Genomic DNA, 23392 nt, shown 5'->3' on the forward strand with positions numbered 1-23392 from the left:
CACTGAACTGTTTAATTTGGCCTTTTACTGTAACATGAATAGATCTGGTGAATGCTCCACCCCTGGCACTGTTCACAGCCAGGTTTGATGGGCCTTGATCAGCCTGGTTTAGTAGGCATCCCTACCCACGGCAGGGGGTTGGAACTGGATGAGGTCCCTCCCATCCCAAACCAGTCTGGGATTTTATGACATTCTGTGCCTTTTCACTACTACTTCTGCAGAAAGAGAGAAAAGAAACGATCCCATCACTCACTTCTCCTGCTGTTCCGCCACTGCTAGTCTATCTGCATCTGGATCAGTGGCCACTACTACTTTAGCACTTTCCTTCTCTGCAAGCCTCAGTGACAGCTCCTGGTGGAAGAAGAGGGATGGGAAGAACAAAAAAAATCACAAGAGCAAATAAACCCAGTCTTCCTACTTCGATATTACATGCATATGTAATCTCATTCAGATTGTATTAACTGAAAGCCAGGTACTCCCTGCTCTCTTCCTTGGTTTTTCAACACTATCATACCCAAACAGAGGAATGCTCACAGAAATCTGATGAAATAGAAACAAAAATACCAGCACACATTCCCCTTCTTCAGGATTTGGGCATTTGACAGTGGAGAAGTCTGGATCTGGATCTTTTTGTTCAGGTACTGGAATGGGAGGCTGGAAGCCAAAAGCTTTGAAAGCCGACTGCACGTAGTCATGTCCAACTCCATGAAAAGAGGTATGAACAAACTTCAGAGTTGTTTGCATATTCAGCTCCCTGAGGAGGAAAGAAGAATTTCAGGAAGATTTTAGTTATTTAACAAGATTCCTTTCATGGGGGAAAGCAAAAGCAAAAGAAAATGCAGTTACACTTTGTACTGTTCTGCTGATTCCTGCATTGATTTCAAAGGAGGAGCAAAGGAAACGTGCTCATTTGGAGTTTCACTAGAAATTGCTGGTTGAAAGCTTCTTCCTCTGGAAAACGAGATATTCACCTTCTGCTGAATCAGCTGAAAGTCTCCCAAGAACGAACTGCTGGTTTGTGCATCAACCTCCAGCTCTTCCACCACCCTGAGGATCTTACTCTGGCTCTGCTCTACCTACATTATTCTTCACCCTCCTTTTATTCTCCTCTTCTGCCCCAGCTAACCTTTACACTTAATCTTCTCACCTCTATTCCACACATGTACACTCTGTTGTGCATTGCATTTAGTTAGCTGAGCCCCTTTAACTGAGGTCTTTTGATGGGTGGTCTTCCTTAGCATGAGTAGTAATGGGAAGCTGAAGTTGCTGGAGCCTTAGGCTACAAGCAGGTAACTCCCACCTAAAGCTGAACTGAGTTTACAACCTGTGTTTATTTATGCAAAGGAAGGCCTTAAGCTCAGTGCAAACTGGAAGGTAAAGGAGTTACATCCATTAGCAAGGAGCACCAGAGGTAAGATGACATTTATGGCCCATCTGGAGACAAGGAAAGAACCCAATGACTGATAAACTTTTGTCCTGGGTCCCTCCCTGGAGGCACCCACCTCAAGCTGCTCCTATCCCTGCATCCCAGTTATTAAATGAGTTTTCTAAGTATCACACATCTGATATTGTGCTGTGGGAAGCCTGAGGCACAGAATTCTCTGTCACAACCTCACTTTTAGTCTGTATTTATCTTTGAACACATTCATTTATATCAAATCATCAGGGTGCATTACTGTAGCACAGTGCCCAAAAGCAGGGTTTTTCATTAGCAAGTATGATTTAGGCCTAATGCTGGTGACCATTTAATCAGAGGAGGGATGGGGTAAGACAGAATGGGGAGAGGACCAGGAATTATTGCCCACATTGCACAGAGCAATGGCCTCAAGCAGACAGTGGTGTCTGGGGCAGTGGAGCACCCAGCTTCTGTGAACCATAAAGACACATCAAGTCACTGGTCTGGGACAATAAAAATCACTATAAGCAGGGCTGAAACTATTACAATTTGGGAAGACAGCCCAATCCCTATGCCCAAGTGAACAATGTTTCTGTATGGCAGCACTGCATGCTTTATTACTGAAGTCAGTTTTCCACATGGAACCCAAAGCTCCCTTAAAACCATCATTTAAGTACATTTTGCTTTATCCAGTACCTGTAATAACAGATCTTTTTCAGGTCTTCCATGTAACAGTCACAGATTTTCTTCAGAGGATCCTGCCTAAGGGGACTGGTATCTACTAGATTCTCATTCCAAGAGCCATTCCATGGTTCAACACACTCTTCTATGCACTTGATGATTTCCTTATCGTGAGGAGAGGTGATCTGCGCTCCATTTTCCCAGTAAACCTGGTGTAAGTTTAAAACAAAACAGTTTATTCACAAAGATTAACTTGATAAATTCTTTTAGATACAGGATTCTGCTGACTTCCTGCTCCTTGAAGTCAGACAGGAAAGGGTAACATCAGACCGGCTTGATCCTCCAAAGTCATGTGGAATCACAGTTCAGCATTCCAGCTGTGCGACACCACAACCTGGTGTCCCAAAAGTTGGTATTCAACTATTATGACTGAAATCATGAGGACGTGAGAAACCAAAACTGGGCACTTAGAGTGCAGAGTGTTGTGCAAACCGAACAGAAACAATCCATTACCTTCCTCACTGTCTGGCATTCCTTTCATAAAGAGACACAACTTGGGTTGGAAATCGAAGCCAAGCAGATAAGCAGTGTGCCAAGGTACATGGTTTTCTGTAACTGAAAAACTGGAAACCCTGTGAAACCCTGAGCTATGAAAAGTCTTTGTTAAAGAATGATTTAGATGCCAGTTTTCCCACAGTTGGTTGCCAATAGCATGGTTGAGCTCACAGAGCAGATCAATTTGTCTCTCATTACTCAGTGCCTTTGAAACTATGGCTTGGTCATGTTTGGTTAAAGTTGCCCAAAAGCCTTTAGAAGCTGCTGGATTCATAGAGGAAATAGTGACAGATAAAACAATTCTTGTGGAAGACTAGGATAAAATCCAATATCCTGACATAAGTGCTTTGTATCAGAGACACAAACATAAGAGCTTCTTGATAAATGAAACACCTGGAAAACAAACGTGTCTCATTCATCACTATTCTACGATTCCATTTTCTTCTTCATTGCTATAGCTAAGCAAAGGCTGCTGAAGCACTTTACAACTTGTTCCACAGAGGATAAATGCAGTACAGGCACACCCAAGAGTTATCTGTGTGCAGAAGAAGGCTGGGTTTTCTATCCTTGCCATTACTCACTGACTTGATGCTTTTAGAAGGCCAAGTTTAGATAAAGTTTAGAGTTTAGTTCAGATTCATATAAAGTTTGGAACAAAAATACTGTTACAACACTGCATAAGCAGCTTTTACTACTATGGATGGTTACACTGCTCCAAGCTTTCAAAATGAAGGCACCCACCTTTCTCTCAATGCCCAGAATAACAACCTTAGAGGGAGCAGCACAGTCTTAAACAGTCATCATCTTCAGCACAGTCACCTACTGTGTGGGTTAATCCACCTAGGTTCTAGCTTAGTTTCAAACTCATTTTTAAGTCTAAGAAGTGAACACATAATTAAGCATTCCTCCAGCTGCTGATTTGACTCTATGGAATGTCACAACAGACCTGGGCTCAAGAAACACAAGCAGTGTGTTCCAGGTGCAAAGGAAAGCATGTGTAACTCAAGTTAAAGACAGATGAATTACCTGAAATCATTTCTCCTTCTAACCTACACATACATGTGCCACAAAGGAAGACTCTTCCCTGTGAGGGTGCTGAGGCGCTGGCACAGGGTGCCCAGAGAAGCTGTGGCTGCCCCATCCCTGGCAGTGCTCAAGGCCAGGTTGGACACAGGGGCTTGGAGCAAGCTGCTCTAGTGGAAGGGGTCCCTGTCCTCCTGGAGGAGCTTTAAGGTCCAACTCAAACCAGTCCACGATTCTGTGCTGAGCCAAATGCCCGAAGCAGGTAACATGGAAGAGCAGCTGGCTGTGACACGCTACAGGCTTCAAGCCTTACCTTGTACCCGTTGTCCTCCTTCCGGTTGTGGGATGCTGTGATCATCACACCAGCCACAGCATTGAGCTGCTGAACAGCATAGGGCTACAAAGGAAACCCAGAAACACTGATTTAGTCAAGAATTCTGCAGCTAGAATGGCACAGTATCATTGTATTATTAGGAGAGTTACACAATAGGATGCTACAGGAGAAGTGGCTCTTAACATTTCACCAGTTGATTTGAAACTGTATACATGAATGCTCATCATTCTCTTTCCTGTAGTTAATAGGGAGAGTTGTTGCATAGGAAGATTATTCCATTTACTAACTACACAAACACAATTGTTAACTGACCAACTAAAAGCCTACACTCAGATTACACTAGGATTGAAGAGAAAATGGGTCGAAATAGAAAGAAGGAATCCACCAAAGGGCTTGTGGAAAAACAAGTGACAGGTACTTTCTGCTAAAGAGCACTCAGTTCTTTCAGCCTCCCCTCAAAACAAGATCCATAGCACACCAGAACAGTTTACAGAAGAGAAACCAGGGCAAAATGTGATTCTATTGACTATGTGCATGCAGGAGAAGTCAGAACCATTCTTGTTACAGCCTCCCTCAGCAGGAGCTAGACAGGCTGGAGAGATGGGCAAAGAAATTCAATGAAGTGCATGGTCCTGACCTTGGGGATGAATAAACCCTGGCACCAGCACAGGCTGGGGCCTGACCTGCTGAGAAGCAGCTCTGTAGAGAGTGGCTTGGGACCTGGTGGACACTAGGTTGTCCATGAGCCAGCAATGGGACATTGGGATCAAGGTGGCCAACAGTGTCCCAGACTGCATCAGGAAGAGCACTGCTGGCAGGTTGAGGGTCCTGATCCTCCCTCTGCACAGCCCTGGTGAAGCCTTCCCTGGAGCATTGTGTCCAGGTCTGGGCTCTCCAGTATGAGAGACCTGGAGCTCCTGGAGCAAGTCCCACAAAAGGCTGTGAGAATGATGAAGGGTCTGGAGCATCCCTCCTGTGAGGAAAGGCTGCAGGAGCTGGGCCTGTTCAGCCTGGAGAAGAGAGGCCTCAGGGGGATCTGATCCATGCATACAAGTACCTGAAGGGAGGGTGTCAAGAGGATGGGGCCAGACTCTTCTCAGTGGTGCCAGCAATGGGATGAGAGGTGACAGGCTTAAACTAAACCACAGAAAGCTCTCCCTGAACACGAGGAAGAACTTGTTCACTGTGAGGATGACTGAGCACTGGAATAGGTTGCTCAGAGAGGTTGTGGAGTCTCCTTCCCTGGATGGAGAGCTGCCTGGGTGCAATCCTGAGCAATGTGCTCTGGGTGACCCTGCTGGAGCAGGCAAGCTGGACTAGATGACCTCCAGCCTCAGCTCTTGGGTGATTTTGTACCAAGCAGCCTCTATTTTCTCTTTAAATAATGGGATTTCATAAAAAAAAAAAAAAATCACTAGTTTGCATTTTTAGTGAACTTTCAAGGACTCCCTTACCTGCAGGGCTCAACAATATAACAAAGGAGATGACTTACCACAAACGGAGTAGGGACATAGGTGGAGAAGAAGTACACAGGTACATCTTTAGCCAGCAGGACCGCAGCAGTGAGCTTTGCAAGTCTATCAACAGGAAGAAGAAAGCATTCAGTCAACCCAACTCCCCACAACGCTCCAGCAGCCATTCGTGTAACGTTCATTTCACTTGTTTGTTAAATCCCCCTGGTGTTTTCTTGCTCACACTAAGAGCAGTGCCCTATAGCTTCTAGACTTCATGTAATGCAGTCTTCAGGTTGTAGAATCCAAGTCAGTGCTTTTAATAATTGCTTGAACAGCACAAGGCACTTCAGTCAACACCATAAATAAATCAGTGCTATCAAACCCTCTTGGTGTGATTCCCATCCTTCATTCAAGGACAGAACCAATCTACCAGAAAGTCTGAAGCGCCAGATGTCTGCAACAGCAGGTTTGGGAAAGGATTCAGCATCCCACCCAGCAAAGCTGGTTTGCCAGCCTTGTTCAGCAGCTTCAGACAATATCCATGAAGAGATCTCTTCCCAAACATACTTCTGCAAACCAGTACACTTTTACTCAGAAAAGGTTAGAAACAGTAACAGCAACTCTTGGTTTAAGCTGCCTTTATAATAAGCTTTTCCTCTTAAGAAGCAGGGAACTTAATTCTCTTCCAGGTAACTCATATGAAACTGTTCGGTTCAAATCAGACACACACAGCTCAGCAGTTAACAGGAAGTCTCAGAATCAAAATAGGTGAGGGATTAAACAGTGTAAATTTGCTTTGCTCACTTGTCATGGGAGATAAGGAAGCAAGTATTAACACTTGTCTGTATGCACAAGTATAGAGTAGCCTAAGTTTCAGTGACTCAGAATTTCACTGTGGCACCTATCGGGTATCATGTGAATATACTTCAAAGAGTTTGAGAGCTCAGGTTGTGGTTGAAGCCACTGACATTTTGCTCCTGTAGCACAACAGTTTACATCAACTTAATTACAGGATACAGTCAGACAGTCTGACATCTCCATCAGCACTGGAGCTGATGCAAAGAAAGGAGCACCGCTGCTCACGTAGTGCTGGATAAGCACACTGAGCCAACTGAAAACCCCCTTGTGGGGAGGTTCACTTTGATTTCAGCACTACTGGAACTCTGTGTCATCCCAAGGGGACAAAAGAAACACATAGTTGAGAACTGATCGATTCTTGAACCATGGAATACAACTGCGCTGCTATCAGATCTGAATTCCAAGCTCTGCATGGCTGAAAAGGAATGTATTTTCTTACACTTCCACCTTTTTAGGCTGTGCATAACTCAGATGATTTGGGTAATAACCTTGCAAACACAGCGTAACAGAGAAAAAAAAACCTTCTGCCAAAGCCTGGTTGCTGACATGCCACACGTTCTGATGACCAGGGTGGAGAGGCAGAGCTCAGGGGGATGGAGAAGCTCTAAGACAGACACTAGATTCTGTGCTCTATTGCACTCCATCCCTGCAATATTAAATGCTGACAAGCATTAAATATCCCAAACTACATTAGTTACAACAATTAGACACAATAACTACATTAACTCCAACAATTAAACAGTTAGCTAATGGGTTGAGGTTTGGTGAGAAACATCATTCAGGGAGCAAAACATGTGTTGTAATCACAACGGGATTAGGATTCCTTCGAGAATTCAGAAGGCAGCTCTTTTATAGGTCCACTTTCCTTGCAAAGGGCACGTTTCAGCATCACTGTAAGTTTACATTTTAAGCATTCCAGGTAAAACATTCCCAATGTAGACCTGGGATCACAGATGAAAATAAGGGTGCCAAAACACCAGGTTATGGCTGGCTGCAGGTAGAATTATTCTCCCCCAAGCAAGCTTAAATCAGGTGTTGAACGTTATCAATAGTGTACTAACATTTAGTGATTTCAAGTTAGATGTTAGTACTCAGAATCTACCTTCACATTCAAATTTCTCTCCAGGCACATCAACTTCTTAATGTCTGCCTAATGATCTTGGGCATTTAGATTGTAAATTCTCTGGTGAAGGGACTAGTTTATATGCCACATTTGCTGACAAGGTATTATAAAGGCTTTAGTCCGTGCATCTCTTCCTTACTACTTAAATGGGCTAAGGGAGGGGAAAGTGTGTGTAGCTGGTGACACAAATACTCTGATGGAACAGAAAGCATTTAAAAGCACAATTTAATGTCTAGACTTGCAAATGTAATCAATACTCATACTTCTTACTGCTGCAGTTGCTGGTCACCTGACCTCGTGTGTCATATCCAACAACAAAGCCTCTCTGCTTAAAGTCTGAGAAACACCTCTCAAGATACTTGTAGATCCCCTGGAAATAGAGAAAAGAAGAGGTTGGGAAGAATTAGCTCCAGTGCAGCACACACAAACGTCACGAACGATCTTCCATGAGGGATGGAGAATGTCAGGAGGCAAACCCCAACTCAGCTAAAACATCAAGCATGCTATTCACAAAAGCAGCATCTTTTTTTCCCCAGTGTTCACAGAAAGAAAGAAATCAGAGAAAACCAGGGAAATAAAACCCACACTACAATAAATGACCTGACAGCATTAGCAGAAAGCTGGAACCAGCAAAACCCTTGAGCAGTAAATACTTGTTTTCAGTCCTTCCTCTGCTTTTATGTATTCAAATCACCTTGGAGACTCAATGGAGAATAATCCACTTTTTGAAAGCCTATCCACTGTGGCAATGTTAGGCCAGTGCTAATCTTTATCCTTTTGCTCACAGTACAAGTCAGGCACCTTTTCATCACCATTTCAAGCCGTCAGTTCTAAATCTGCATTAAAAGGATGCTTCATCCTCACCCACTTCCTCAACCAAAGGTTTATTACTAGTGACCTGCTCCAGGTGGACAGATTGAAGCCCTCAATGTATGTATGATGCAGATACAACAGCAAAAACACAAACTGCTTTCTCTTCATCAAGGCAGAAGATTTCCAGTGGAAAGGTATCAGAGATCAGCCCCATGCACGGAGGAGAAAAGGGAGCACACTTGTAAAACACATTGGGGGTGAGGAGAAATATGTGCTGAAACATACACAGGGAAAACCAAAGAGCTCCTTGGTCAGCTATCCCTCTACCAAAGGGGAGGAGATGGATGCTCTTTGGAATCACAGAATCATAGGTCAGATACAGTTGGAAAGCACCTTGAGATTATCTAGCTCCAACCCCTGCCACGGGCAGGGACCCCTTCCACTGGAGCAACTTGCTCCAAGCCCCTGTGTCCAACCTGGCCTTGAACACTGCCAGGGATGGGGCAGCCACAGCTTCTCTGGGCACCCTGTGCCAGCACCTCAGCACCCTCACAAAGAGCTTCTGCCTTATCCCCAACCTGAACTTCCCCTGCTTCAGTTTGAACCCATCACCCCTTGTCCTATCACTGCAGTCCCTGATGAAGAGTCCCTCTCCAGCATCCTTGCAGCACCCTTCAAACTGAAAGATGCTCCGAGATCTCCATGCAGCTTCTCTTCTCCAGACTCAACAGCCTCAACTTGCTCAGCCTGTCAATAGCTCATTACATGATGTTCCAGCTTCACCTTTCCTGTGGCCTCCAAGTCCATTAGTTTCCCGGTTAGAAACTCTCTGGAGATCCACCACAGACACAACCTAGGATGGATCAGCAGTTTTAGACAAAAAGGCACTGCTGTTAATGGAAGCTGCCAGAGGCTACAGTTCACTACAACCAGAACACAGCTCTAACACAAATACAATGCTCTGAACATATCGCAGCCAATGGCATCCTAAAAAAGCCAGTTCTTGTGAGGGTCAGTTTCCTCCTGACACAATGAAGGTATGTTCTGCAGTAGAATTAAACAGGTTTCCCTCCAACATTAAGTGCAATGCACCCAGTCTGGATCTGATCTGATGTGGAGCCAGGCTGAGAGAGCTGGGCTGGGGCAGCCTGGAGAAGAGAAGGCTCCTGAAGGGGAGACCTGAGAGCAGCTCCAGTGCCTGAAGGGGCTGCAGGAAAGCTGGAGAGGGGCTTGGGACAAGGGCCTGTAGGGCCAGGCCAAGGGGAATGGCTTGAACCTGCCCGAGGGGAGACTGAGCTGAGCTCTTCGGCAGAAGCTCTTCCCTGTGAGGGTGCCAAGGTCCCTTCATCCCAAAGCAGTCTGGGATTCTATGATCACCAATGAGCAATCTCTGAGCTGGAAAGCCTGACTGACTCCTCACGAAATTCAATGAGCTCAATTTATTTGGTGTTTCTTGCCCTTTTCCCCCACAGAACGTGCTTCAAAACAGGAAGAACTGGATACTGGCATCTCTCTGGAGAATTATGTCAGCTGCAGATGTCTATAGAGGGATTCAGACAGCAAAAAACCTTTAAAATCAATACAAACCCTGCATAGGGACAGAAGTGGAAAGTACCCGCGCACAATCGGCAGCTGAAGTCACCTTCACACCGAACTGAACTGTGTTGATACAAACACACATTCACCCTGCCCTACAACCTACCAAGAACCTTCATTCACAACTGTAAAGAGACAAGAGATAGAGGAATGGAGAAAACTTGATCAAGTTTGACTTGAGCACACTGAATAACATGTAAAGAGATTAAGAGCAGATGATGAGGAGGAGGAGGAGCAAGAGATGATGATGGGGAAGGGCTGAGGGACCTGGGGGATTCAGGGTGGAGAAGAGAAGGTTCAGGGGGGACCTGATGGCTGCCTACAAGTGCCTGACAGGAGGATGGAGCCAGGAGGGGCTGGGCTCTGCTCCCAAGGAACAAGGGATGGGACAAGAGGAACCGGCCTCAAGCTGCACCAGGGCAGGTTTAGATGGAGCTGAGGAACAATTCCTGCCCCAGAGGGTGCTCAGGCATTGGAACAGGCTGCCCAGGGCAGGGCTGCAGGCACCATCCCTGCAAGTGCTCACACCCCATGGAGACGAGGCCTCAGTGCCATGGGGCAGTGGTGGCCTTGGCAGTGCTGGGGAACACTTGGACTAGGTGATCCTGAAGCTTTTCCAACCTCATTGATTCGGATTTCATTCTACAATTCTATGATTTCCCTATATGAGATTCACAAAGGGAGATCTAGATTGCTTCTCCAGGCATGAATAATCCTTTTGTATGTCCAATCGCTCAGGATTCATTTCAAAAGAGAAGTGAGGGGAAAGCGATGCTATCACGAATGGGATAGAAAGATTTGGGGTTGATGAAATCAGAAAGCTGTTACTGTCTCTCTTGAAGCCCAGTATTGAAATGTTTCAACTCTTATCTTCATCTTTGCTTATACAGCCAGAAGCAATGATGCAAAGATGACTGGTTTTGTCACTGTGGGGTCAGTGACTGGTTACTCACCCAGTACGAGACGCAATTGGTTCAGTGGGGCAGAAGCAATATGTGAGCAGGAGATTCAAGGCTTTATGTGTAGGTTACATCCCTACAACCATCAAAAGCAAAAGTCATTCAAAAGCAACTTCTGAATATCCTGTACCCTTCTGGATCTTTTAGTGACATCAATATAATCACGCAAGGACACAGCACGTGCCTAAGCATGCATCTGAGCTAAGGTTTAACTGAAGGGAATGCTTTAACTTCACTGAAATCTCCTTGTTTTGAACAGACATTCCTTCCTGGAACAGGACACATAGAGCCAAGGCTGTCCATTTTCACATGAGGTTCAGCCAAACTGTTAATGTCATCACCTTCTGAAGCAAGAGTACTCAAACAAAGAGATTAAATCCAATGCAGCTGACTTCAGAAACACGTTCTCATCTGCTTCCCAGTCTTGACTGATGAACAACCAAAAACAGAAGCTCTAGAGAGGGAGCAAAGGATTTCAGCCCAGACTGGTACTTTCAGAAACCAGTATTGCCCATGAAGCTGAACTCACAAACACATTCCCTGCTGACCAAAAGGAACCTTGCCCTTTCTGCCAAGAAAGGGTCTCACTTGGGCAACCCAAGTTCAGTCACGCTTCCACGAGAATGGAAACAAAGGCAGCATGCAATGTCCAGGAGATCAGGGCACGAGCAACTCCAGCTTCAGTCTGCACAAGCCAAGAACTGACTTACTTCCTTTGTGTTAACAAGATATTCTTCTGTACGGCTGCATCAAAAGGAGCAGGAGCTCAGGGAGGGGATCCTGCCCCTCTGCTGTGCTCTGGGGACACCCCCCTGCAGTCCTGGTCCAGCTCTGGGGCAGCAGCACAAGAGGGACGTGGAGCTGTTGGAGAGAGGCCAGAGGAGGCCACGGAGCTGCTGCGAGGGCTGGAGCAGCTCTGCTCTGGAGCCAGGCTGAGAGAGCTGGGCTGGGGCAGCCTGGAGAAGAGAAGGCTCCTGAAGGGGAGACCTGAGAGCAGCTCCAGTGCCTAAAGGGGCTGCAGGAAAGCTGGAGAGGGGCTTGGGACAAGGGCCTGTAGGGCCAGGCCAAGGGGAATGGCTTGAACCTGCCCGAGGGGAGACTGAGCTGAGCTCTTAGGCAGAAGCTCTTCCCTGTGAGGGTGCTGAGGCGCTGGCACAGGGTGCCCAGAGAAGCTGTGGCTGCCCCATCCCTGGCAGTGTTCAAGGCCAGGTTGGACACAGGGGCTTGGAGCAAGCTGCTCTATGGAAGGGGTCCCTGCCTGTGGCAGGGGTTGGAGCTGGAGGAGCTTTAAGGTCCCTTCCAACACAAACCAGGCTGTGACTCTATGAAGACTAAAGGTGGGAAGAGACATTTAACTGTATTTCATATACACAATACAAAGCCGTTTGTATTTTGTATCCTCATAAGAAAAGGAACCACAGAACATCCATTTTCTGACTCATGCTATTCATTCTCAGAAGGATTCAACACTTGTCTGTTTGCCTCCCACCACCTTCACTGCAGTGAGACAAAGCCCCATTTTGCAGATTATTAAGCAAAAAGCATTCAGATTCTTATTTACCATCATAAAGTACATGCAAGAATGCCTATCACAGTCAGGAATGATAGTTTAACAGAACTACAACCCCAGATAAATCAATGTTCATATTCAGACTCTTTCAAGTGCTCAGCGTCTGGATAATATCACATTAATTTCCAATGTACTGTGAATTTATTTCTGATACAGGTTAAAGTATTGAATGTACTTGTTCTGAGGGAAAACTGATAGAGGAATACATCAACTGAGAACAGCCTGGTACTGTATAAGCAGCAAATATAAGAACACATCCACTATGAGATAGCAATATAGAAAAGGAGCATGGACCACTTGTGATCAAAACATCAAGTGTCCCTTCCAAAGGTGTTTATTGAAAAGGTGGGGAAGACATGAGAAAACTGGGGACCTTTGAGGAAGAACAGATCATCCACCCTTGAGCAAAACAGTGTGTCAAAGAAAGGCAGAGACCATGAAGCCTTATATTAATCAACAGGTTGATTTATTCAGGCCATCACACATATAACTCATTAACATTGCTTGAAAGAGAAGCAGGGAGAGAAATGGAGAAGGGTGTGATCGCTTCCCAGCCCTCATTGGCATGCAAGACCAAAATCAAGAGAGGAAAACACTGATAGCAGAAGCCAGTGAAGAAATGCATCCAGAAGACTGTACTTCTGTTTGTTATCAACTTAAACCACCAGTCAAAAGAATCTGTGATATGGTTTAAGGAAAAGATGTGCCCGAAGTGAGGAATCTCTGCCACCAGTCTCCCCTACAACAGCACTGGTGCCACTCACAACCCCATAGCAGCTTCTCTCCAGCTCCTGAGCTCTCTGTTATCAACTTTTGTGTCCTTCTAGATGTACATCCAGCACCACCAGCAAGCAGAGCTTAATCTCTGGCAGAGAAAACTGGGATTAAAGTTCCCCTGGCCAAAACTGTACTCACACCAAACCCATCAGACCCTTTCCAACAGCACTAACAGATGACTATCAAAATGGCAGTCAGGAGCCAAATCTAAGTTCCAAGATCTCCCTATGTGTATTTGAATCAGGCAGTCCACCCCATAATATTGTACTCCAGAATACAAAGAACTAGCCCTCAAAGACAGCAACATCCATTTACAATGTTTTCCTTAGCAAATAATTCTATGGTGATGTCTCTAACCCACATACACAGCTATTAAATCATAGATAAGCCATGAATCAGCCCTCTCTGATACAACATGTAACATAAGATTTGCTGTTTGAGAGTTTAAATTCATATCTCAAATTACCTCCTTGCATCTCCAGTTTAAGAAGTGCCAAGAGCCACAGGGAGACTACAGTCATGGCACTGCACTAAACCCCAGTATTTTCTACAACCCATGTAACTGGAAGGATTCCCTGGAAGTTAAACAATTTACAATACAGATGCTCTTCAGTCATTCCACATTTGCTTTTTCATCTTGCTTCCTGTTCATTTTCTTGGTAAAAACTCCTTTTTTTTTCCATATAGTTATGAACAGCTTTAGCTAAAGATGAAAGAAAAGGCTTGTTTGCTTGGGGCTGGGTTTGCTTTTAGGTTTTCTTGATGGGCTTTTCCTTAGTTTTTTACTAACATGCAAAGCTCTTACAACAGCCACTCATTTCTCCAGCTACAAAGCAGCATAACAGGCCATAAAAAAATGTGATTGGCCATTCCACTGGCCAAATCCCAGTGGAAAGGATTATATCCTCCTCCTCATGTGCCCAGTTAAACCTGATCAAGCTATTTTCCTTCCACACTAACCGCCCCGTGCTATCACTCTTCTATTGAATGCCTGCTCTGTTTCACCCCCAGCTTGTGTTTCAGCAGTACACTACATGTCCCAAACACTGTGAGACCATTCAGTCCTCACCTACACAACTACTCAGCTTACCTGTGTGGACTGGATCACTGTAAGATCATTAATGTAGCAGAAGCCAGCTCCCATGGCAGAGCGAAGGCCGGCGGTCCCAAAGGTCAGCCTGCAGCAGAGGCGATCCCGCAGCTCTTTGTGCTTCCCATTCTGCAACAAGCTCTCAATCTGTTCTTTAGTTTTCTGGTTCTGAAAAAGAAGATGAAGATCTTCATTTAGCTCTTGAAACCAGGATGTGAACTATATGCTCAGTGGGGTTAAATCATTCCTAGTTCTGCAGTGCAGCAGGTACTTCCTATGCTATAAAATGCCCATCTGCACAAACTCACCTTTGTTGTAGCACTCATTTCTAGCACAGAATCCCAGATTGGTTTGGGTTGAAGGGACCTTAAAGCTCTTCCAGCTCCAACCCCTGCCACGGGCAGGGACCCCTTCCACTGGAGCAGCTTGCTCCAAGCCCCTGTGTCCAACCTGGCCTTGAGCACTGCCAGGGATGGGGCAGCCACAGCTTCTCTGGGCACCCTGTGCCAGCGCCTCAGCACCCTCCCAGGGAAGAGCTTCTGCCTTATCTCCAACCTGAACTTCCCCTGTTTCAGTCTGAATCCATCACCCCTTGTCCTATCACTGCAGTCCCTAATGAAGAGTCCCTCCCCAGCATCCTTGTAGCCCCCTTCAGACACTGGAAGCTGCTCCGAGGTCTCCACGCAGTTTCTCTTCTCCAGGCTCAACAGCTCCAACTCTCTCAGCCTCATCCTTATAAATAAGGCTTCAGGAGCTCTTGCTGCACCTATCTGCTGATGTGTTTGCCCAGTTGCTAATACACCTTCCAGCTACAGGAAGCCTGGAAATGGGAAGCACAGACTTCAGAAGAGATTCTTCCCAACGCAGGTTCCACCAGCTCGTTCTGTGCTGCTGGAAGACAGACAAGAATCCTGACTTCAAAGCACCATTTCCTTCCTTCCCAGTGCAGGAGAAGTCTGTCAACAGGCACAGTAAGAGCAAGCTGACATTGTAAAAGCAGAAAGCAAGCTTGCCTTTTCAAGTTACATCAGCTGTTAGGGAGGTGAGTACAAGAGAGTGAAAGCTCCTATTGATCACAGCTGTGCAATAAAGATGGGTGCTTCTCTGAGAAAGGCCCAGACATTTTGGATACTTGCCCTGCTCAGGAGGCAAGGGGGAAAACACCAGTAACTACTGCTCCTGAAGGGAAGTATCGCATGCCCCATTGTAACAACCACTTTCACAACCCTCCAGACTTAAGACTTTTAACTTTATTTACGAGGACCAAGAATTTTGTCAGTAAAATGCAGAGAATTGAACCAAACCTTTCCAATTACTTCTAAGTTCAGAAAGAATCCATTTTCCATGATACAGCGACTAAAGAAAGAATCATCCAAAACAGTCCTTGGGTTTACCCTTCTGAGGAAGTCAAGTCACATATTGACAGTGTCATGGTTCATAGGCAAGCCTCAGAGACATTCTCCCTTTCTGGTACCATTGTCAGTGGCTCTTACACCTCTTCACCTACACTTGCATAGCTCATTGCAGCCAAAAGCTCTATGGTGCTGTTTGTAGAGTGGGTACCGTGGTGGGGACTTGCTGCACGAGGCTGCACCAGCTCAGACCAAGGGCTGGTTAGTCCAGAACCCTGATAACAACTGTCAGCAGATGCCAAAAGACAGGAATAAGGGCAGCACAACCATGGCAGGAAGCTCAACAAAGACTTAAGGGTGATCTCAGGATTGCCTACATAGGGAGATCCTCACCTGCACAGGAAGGTTCTCTGTACAGCAAAAGGGAGATGAACACGACAAGTCAGGACAGAACACTGCTGTCATCCCTCACCTTTATCAGCTAAAACCCATGACTAAAATGAATGGCCAGCAGACAAGGAAAAAGTCTGGCTAAAGAGAAGAGTAGGAAGCAATTCCTGTGACCCAAAACCTACTCCATTTTAGAGTCCCTTAGATTCTTCCCTAAATGCAACGTTTGTCATTTCCATGCATAGAGAACACATTTTCTCTCATACACAATTCAGCTGAGGGGGTGATTATACACGTCTGAAAATCTTAATTCAAGTAGTTACCTTAAGGTAGGAAATACTACAACCCTGTGTTTTAAAGTCACTCGTATGCACTGCAAGGTGTGTTCTGTAGCAGGATACAGACACTGATTATATTATCAGTGTTTTCCTGAACTCTCATCACTGTCAAAGCTATGAACTTCCGAATGTACACACTGCAAATACACAGACTGGTAATCAGACCTGAGCAAACTCTTCCCTGTGAGGGTGCTGAGGTGCTGGCACAGGGTGCCCAGAGAAGCTGTGGCTGCCCCATCCCTGGCAGTGCTCAAGGCCAGGTTGGACACAGGGGCTTGGAGCAAGCTGCTCTATGGAAGGGGTCCCTGCCCGTGGCAGGGGTTGGGACTGGAGGAGCTTTAAGCTCCCTTCCAAACCAAGCCTGTCTGTGACTCTATGATTCACAGTTATTCAGCTGATACTGATGCTAGGAAACAATGGGACATAATAGCGAAAACCTTACTATTACCCATGATGATTAGAATTAGACAGTCATGCTTATACCCACAGCATCATCCTGGACATGCCCGAGGGGACCTAAGGGACAGAAAAAGAAGGTGAACCCAGTTTGACAAAAAAAAACACAGTAACAGAAGAATATTGATGTGTGTCCTTTGACAACAGGTACTAACAGGGAGTGATTCACCCATAGGAGGCTGTTTTGAAAGATGCTGTTTGGATGAGTAAGGACCCATATTAGAAGGGCAGCGGAGCTGGTGCAGGGCCTGGAGCCCAAGTGTGATGGGGAAGGGCTGAGGGATCTGGGAGGTTCAGTCTGGAGAAGGCTCAGGGGGGACCTGATGGCTGCCTACAAGTGCCTGAGAGGAGGATGGAGCCAGGAGGGGCTGGGCTCTGCTCCCAAGGAACAAGGGATGGGACAAGAGGAACCGGCCTCAAGCTGCACCAGGGCAGGTTTAGATGGAGCTGAGGAACAATTCCTGCCCCAGAGGGTGCTCAGGCATTGGAACAGGCTGCCCAGGGCAGGGCTGCAGGCACCATCCCTGCAAGTGCTCACACCCCATGGAGGCGAGGCCTCAGTGCCATGGGGCAGTGGTGGCCTTGGCACTGATGGGAATGGTTGGATTGGATGAGCTTGAAGGGTTTTCCAACCTGGATGATTCCACTATTCAATAATTTATAGCACAGGGATTCTAAAGGCTCTGTGAATTCATTTGGTTATCAAGAAACTGTCTGCTGCCATCCTGTTTGGATGAGACGTCTCCCAGGTCCTATAAACACAGCACAACCCAGCCAGACTTGCTGACAACACAGGGGATGTAGCAGATAAGCAACACACAGCTGTACAAAGCAGTGACTCCAGTCATGTAATAGCACAAACTGCACAAGTGCTTCTCTAAACCAGTGCTCCTTCAAGCAGGATCCCAAGGAAAGGTTAAAACGGCAAAGGGAATGTGAATGGCAAAGGTGGAGCACCCTGACATTTAAAATAGAGGTCAGCCAGCTCCAGCTCGGGCACTGCCTGCCCCAGGGCAGCCTCTGCAGCACTGGAAACAGGGAAGATCTGCAGGAGCAATGGGGAAACACAACGAGGAGAGCTGCACACCTGGAGGAGGAAAAGAATACTCATTACAGCTTGCTGCCAACTCAGAAGCACAACCTACACAGCCTGACAACAGGCCATGAGCACCAACGTGAGAGACATGGGCATTGAAAAGCAAATGAAACCATGCCTGTTCACACTTCAGATGGCTCCGAACCCAAAGCCATCCCTCACAACCCAGCTGGAAAATGGACTACAAATGAAACAAACCCAACAAGGCACATCAAATATTCAATCCCAGAAGTAAAAAGCTTCTCTTTCAGTGTTCAGGAACAGCCAACCAGAACACAAATGAGTAATGTGAGGAGCAGCAGAGGCAAAAGGACATGAAAACCTCATTTCACACTATCATAATTCAATACTTTGTTTTGCTTTAAAATAAGGGCTATTAAATGACACAACATCATTAATGGGTTTTTAGGATACGCTGCGTTGCTCGTCTGCAAGCGCAGAGTAACGTGGAGTGCATTAGAGTTTATGGCCTGGAGTTCTGCAGGTCTGAACCAAGAGTTTACTGAAACATTTCTTTTACAAATAGGTTAACATGCATTTTTTATTAAAGACACCTTATTTATTTCCAAAGGGAAGAAAATCAGCCACAAGAGCATCCAACTAGCACTGAATTTGCTGCATGGAGACCTCTGAGTAGCTCTGAAGGGGGCTACAAGGATGCTGGAGAGGGACTCTTCATCAGGGACTGCAGTGATAGGACAAGGGGTGATGGGTTCAGACTGAAACAGGGGAAGTTCAGGTTGGAGATAAGGCAGAAGCTCTTCCCTGTGAGGGTGCTGAGGCGCTGGCACAGGGTGCCCAGAGAAGCTGTGGCTGCCCCATCCCTGGCAGTGTTCAAGGCCAGGTTGGACACAGGGGCTTGGAGCAAGCTGCTCCAGTGGAAGGGGTCCCTGCCCATGGCAGGGGTGGGAGCTGGATGAGCTTTAAGCTCCCTTCCAACCCAAACCATTCCATGATTCCATGATTTTGTTTGCTCAGGTTGCACTTGGTCAACTAAAAAAAAAAAAGTAAAAACCATAAGTTCCAAGTGAAGGAAGAAAGTCTCCAAGCTTCCCACAGATGACCTGAAACTCCCTGGCAACAGAAAGAAGGAATTTTCAAGCCTTGGAGTAAATTTATCCATGGTGATGATCAGTCTCACGCTCTGGGTTATGCTTTCAACAGCATTCAAAAACTGATCTCAAGACTGTTCCCACACTGTGGCACAGCACTCACTGCTTTTCCTTTTTTCTCTCTCCAAGTTGGAGCTTCAAAGCTTCAAAGCCAATGGACCCCTTCAGCTTCCTGCAGCACACTGCTTGGGCATGAAAACCATTCACCACGCTAAACAGAGACTTTAAGAGTCAGGGAGGGCTAAACGACAACGACAGCTCCCACTGTTGACATTTAACCCTGAGGAAGAACCTTTAGGATCATCAAATCCAACCACTCCCCAGCACTGCCAAGGCCACCACTGACCCACGGCACTGAGGCCTCGTCTCCACGGGGTGTGAACCCTTGCAGGGCCGGTGCCTGCAGCCCTGCCCTGGGCAGCCTGTTCCAATGCCTGAGCACCCTCTGGGGCAGGAATTGTTCCTCAGCTCCATCTAAACCTGCCCTGGTGCAGCTTGAGGCCGTTTCCTCTTGTCCTATCTCTTGTTAGGTGGCGGAAGAGACCGACTCCCATCTTCCTACAACCTCCTTTCAAGCAGTTGTGAAGAGCGATGAGATGCAATGCACTAAATGTGCAACACAATAACATTAGAGACTGGGGTTACAAAGCAGAAAGTCCAGTACACCTTTACACAAAGCATCTTCTCTGCAGTCATTAGTATCCCCACACAGCCACTCTCCACCAACTCCAACCTCCCCGTTATGTGATGCAGGAAGCACTAGGAGGGTGTATCGGATGAGTCAAACTAGGCAGCATGCCCTTGTACTTCCAAATTCCAAAGAAATATTGTCAATGCCATGCAATTCCATGACACTGAGGCAGGAGGCTTACCAGCAGCTTTAAGTAGTTCACTGGTGTATTCAGCAAATAACTGTAACAGATCACTGCTTAGCAAAGAATCTGTCAAGCTTCTGAAGCCCAAAGCAGTGCTAAATGCCCCAGCCCTGGCAGTGCTGGAGGCCAGGTTGGACACAGGGGCTTGGAGCAAGCTGCTCCAGTGGAAGGGGTTCCTGCCCATGGCAGGATGAGCTTTAAGGTCCCTTCCAACCCAAACCAGGCTGGGATTCTATGACTCTAAGCCAGATGAGGCAGCAGCCCAGTGCCAGCACCACACTCAGCTTAGAAACACAAACTGAGACAACTCAAGTGCCTGCTCTTCACCATTGCCTGGATTAGTACATCAGGAAGCTCTGTTAATCACAACACAGCAACCTAGAGTAAGCAAAAGAGAAGCCCCTTAGAGATTACCAGCTACAGTGTCTGGACAGTATATTTAATACCCTTAAACAACAGAGAGCTGCCTAAAGCTTCCTGTCTTAAGTAGAAAAACTAGGCTCTTTCATACCAAAATAGCAGTTCCTTAATAAAAGCAGTGCTCTAAGATATCCTGACAGCCCCAAGGGCTCTGACATAACCATTCAAATTCTTCTCATGGATTCAGTGATTTAAAGAGCCCACAGAATTCCGAGCTTCGCCTACAATCAAGCAGCGTGTGGATGTCGAGGATACGAAACCAGGATTGATTCCAACACCCACCAAACACGCCACATCCCCGCACTGGTGGCCAACAAGGCTCTGTGGAAGAGCAGCTTCAGCCCCCACAGACAGAGGAGCAGCTCAGGGAATGTGATTCAGGAGCCCAGCACTGTGCCAGCGAATGCAGCATCAATACTGAGGCACAGAGGGGAGGGCAAGGGTGCTGTGGTGAGCTCAGCACCTGCAGTCATACCACACCAGTGCAACTTGTGGTCTTCCCTAGGGTCTCCCAGGTAGGGATAACCCAAGGTAGGGATAAACTTCCTCTCAGGTAGGGTTATCCCAAGGGGCTCACTGACATGTATAGGTTTATCCTTCATAGCCCTGTGAAACTGAGCAGGGAACCATAGAATGGTTTGGGTTGGAAGGGAGCATAAGGCTCCTCCAGCTCCAACCCCTGCCACGGGCAGGGACCCCTTCCACCAGAGCAGCTTGCTCCAAGCCCCTGTGTCCAACCTGGCCTTGAACACTGCCAGGGATGGGGCAGCCACAGCTTCTCTGGGCACCCTGTGCCAGCACCTCAGCACCCTCACAGGGAAGAGCTTCTGCCTAAGAGCTCAGCTCAGTCTCCCCTCGGGCAGGTTCAAGCCATTCCCCTTGGCCTGGCCCTACAGGCCCTTGGTTTCTTGCAGCCCCTTTAGGCACTGGAGCTGCTCTGAGGTCTCCCTGCAGCAATATCCCAGTAACCAGGCTTCAATTGCCATCCTGCACTAGGACATTGTTAGAGAAGGGGGGAAAAAAGAAGCTGAATCCATTTCAATACCTTGACTCTGGCAGGGTCTGCCTGAGCCCAGCAGCTGGCACCATGTCTGGCAGAAGCATCCCTGACTCCCCTCAGAGAAGGGAGAGCAGGACCATTCACAGCTGCTACTGGTTTTCAAAGGATTACTAACTAGTGGACAAGGCATCTGACAAAGAGCAAGGTCCTTCCATCCCACAGAGATCAGCCTCCCAAAGGTAGGCAAAGCAGGGAAGAGGGCGAGACCCACACACAGGCTCCCATCCTACAGGGATCCATCCTCTGCTGACAGCCAAACAGCTTTAACACACATCCAACAACACAGAGCCCCACACAGGTCAGGAGGCTGGACAAGGCAGTAATCAAGAAGCGACAGACACGATTCCTCCTGCTCTGGGTGGGGAAAGGGGTCCTGACCACTGCTGGCAGGGTGCAAGGAGGCAGCAGATAAGGTGGCAGCAGCCAGGAGGTCCCTGGAAGGAGCAGCTTGTGCTACCTGAACAGCCACTCCTGGGGCCAGGAAAGGGGCAGGGAAGGCAAGAGGGGCCCTTGGCTGGTGACTGGGCTCCAGGCAGGTTTCTGACTGCAGCTCTCCCCTTGGTCCAGCGCAGTCAGAAAAGCAGCACCAGTTCCCTCAGCCTCACCTCAGAGGGCAAGTGCCCCAGCCCCTGACCATCCTGGAGCCCCTCAAACCACTTTAATCAGTACCCATCTTGTACTGGGGGGCCAAAACCAGACACAGATCTGGATGTGGGCTAACAAGTGTGGAGCAAAGGGAGACATTCCTTCCCACATTGGCCCAGGATGCTGCCAGCCTCCTCTGCTGTCAGGGAAGGGAAGGCTTTGCAGCAGAGCCCAGCCCCAGCTCACAAGGCCACAGGCAGTTCCTCTTTCCCAGCCTGTCCTCACTGAACTGAACTTCATGTCCACTCCCTGACCCATCTGCTTCCCTTGGGAAGAGCAGTTCTGCCCTCAACTGTTTACTTCCCAACCTGGCAGCACCTACAAACATGATGCAGGTGCCCTCACACATTAATCTGCCATTTTACGATGTAAATTTGGGAAGCATTCTTCTTGTTTTAACAGTTTTGAGGCTTGCCACTGGATACGTGGGAAGCAGAGAGCAACCAGAGGTCAGGCAATGTCTTCCTATCCTGTTTCAAGTACATCCAAGGAGTCCTCTCATCCTCACGGAGCAGGGTTTACATTACTGAGGAGCTGGGAGGAAAGAGAATGGGAGAACCTCTCCTTCAGTACTTCAGCTTCACAGTCACGGAGAAGAAACATGAAACACTTGGGACAGAGACAGGCTAGGGCATGTGTTAGAGCTCAGATGTAGTTCTGCACTTTATAGAACACCAGAAAATAAGTCCTGCATTATTTTTCCTATATAATTATTATACTATTACAGATGCATGCCATCTCTAGAGAGCTGGTACTACAACCTTATAAAACGGGGGGGTTGGCAAGTTACCTGTTTTGTCTCCGACTTCAGTTCTCAGGCAGGAGCTTCATATAACTTGTGTAAGTGGTCTCATGGCATTAAACTTTAAAGTTGTTATAATGGCTTTTAAGGAGAGGGAAGAGAATGAGCTAGATGCAAGATAGACATTAAGCAAATAAAGATTTACTGCCTCAATCAGATGTAGGGCAGAACTGTGGGGTCACATCCTGCACCAGTTGAGATCCTCCAACATCAACGTGTTTAAAGCAGTCTTTGAGCTTTCATTGAACAAAATACATATATATATATTCTGCTAAATTCAGTGTAATGCTGCTTCATCCTCAGTTTCCATGTTCTGCAGTCACCTGCTGAGCTAGAATTAGACTCCTTTTGTAGCTCATCAGGATACATAATCAGAAACAACTGGAGAATTAAAGCACAAGGACATTAGCTGAGTATCCCTTACTGGTCCTTTCATTCCCAATCATGTTAATAACATGTACTTACTGCCGGAGTTGGGTTTCAAAGCTAATCCTGTCAAAGTAAGCAGCAGTTCACAACTCTCACTGCAATCATTTTCTGCTTTACAAACACTTTGCATGCAGCCAGGAAGGGAAGGAAAGGGTCTCAAATTTGCTTAGAATTCAGCAGATTTGACA

At 46.9% G+C, this 23392-nt stretch overlaps 1 protein-coding gene across 1 annotated transcript in view; it reads right to left on the reverse strand.

Annotated features, from left to right (window-relative positions):
• Positions 1 to 23392, reverse strand: part of PGM2L1 (phosphoglucomutase 2 like 1) — a 39942-nt gene that overhangs the window by 10550 nt on the left and 6000 nt on the right. Inside the window, exons 2-8 of the mRNA XM_061442152.1 lie at positions 14230 to 14397; positions 7688 to 7794; positions 5482 to 5566; positions 3969 to 4052; positions 2093 to 2286; positions 565 to 754; positions 254 to 351 (exon numbers count right to left, since the gene is read on the reverse strand). Coding sequence (XP_061298136.1) covers positions 254 to 351; positions 565 to 754; positions 2093 to 2286; positions 3969 to 4052; positions 5482 to 5566; positions 7688 to 7794; positions 14230 to 14397 — 926 coding nt within the window. The remainder of the gene's footprint in view (positions 1 to 253; positions 352 to 564; positions 755 to 2092; positions 2287 to 3968; positions 4053 to 5481; positions 5567 to 7687; positions 7795 to 14229; positions 14398 to 23392) is intronic.

Source organism: Pezoporus flaviventris, unplaced genomic scaffold (assembly GCF_033815535.1).
Source record: "Pezoporus flaviventris isolate CSIRO_AGI_PZ_B2104156 unplaced genomic scaffold, CSIRO_AGI_Pfla_v1 ptg000215l, whole genome shotgun sequence".
In the NCBI taxonomy this organism is placed as follows: Eukaryota; Metazoa; Chordata; class Aves; order Psittaciformes; family Psittacidae; genus Pezoporus; species Pezoporus flaviventris.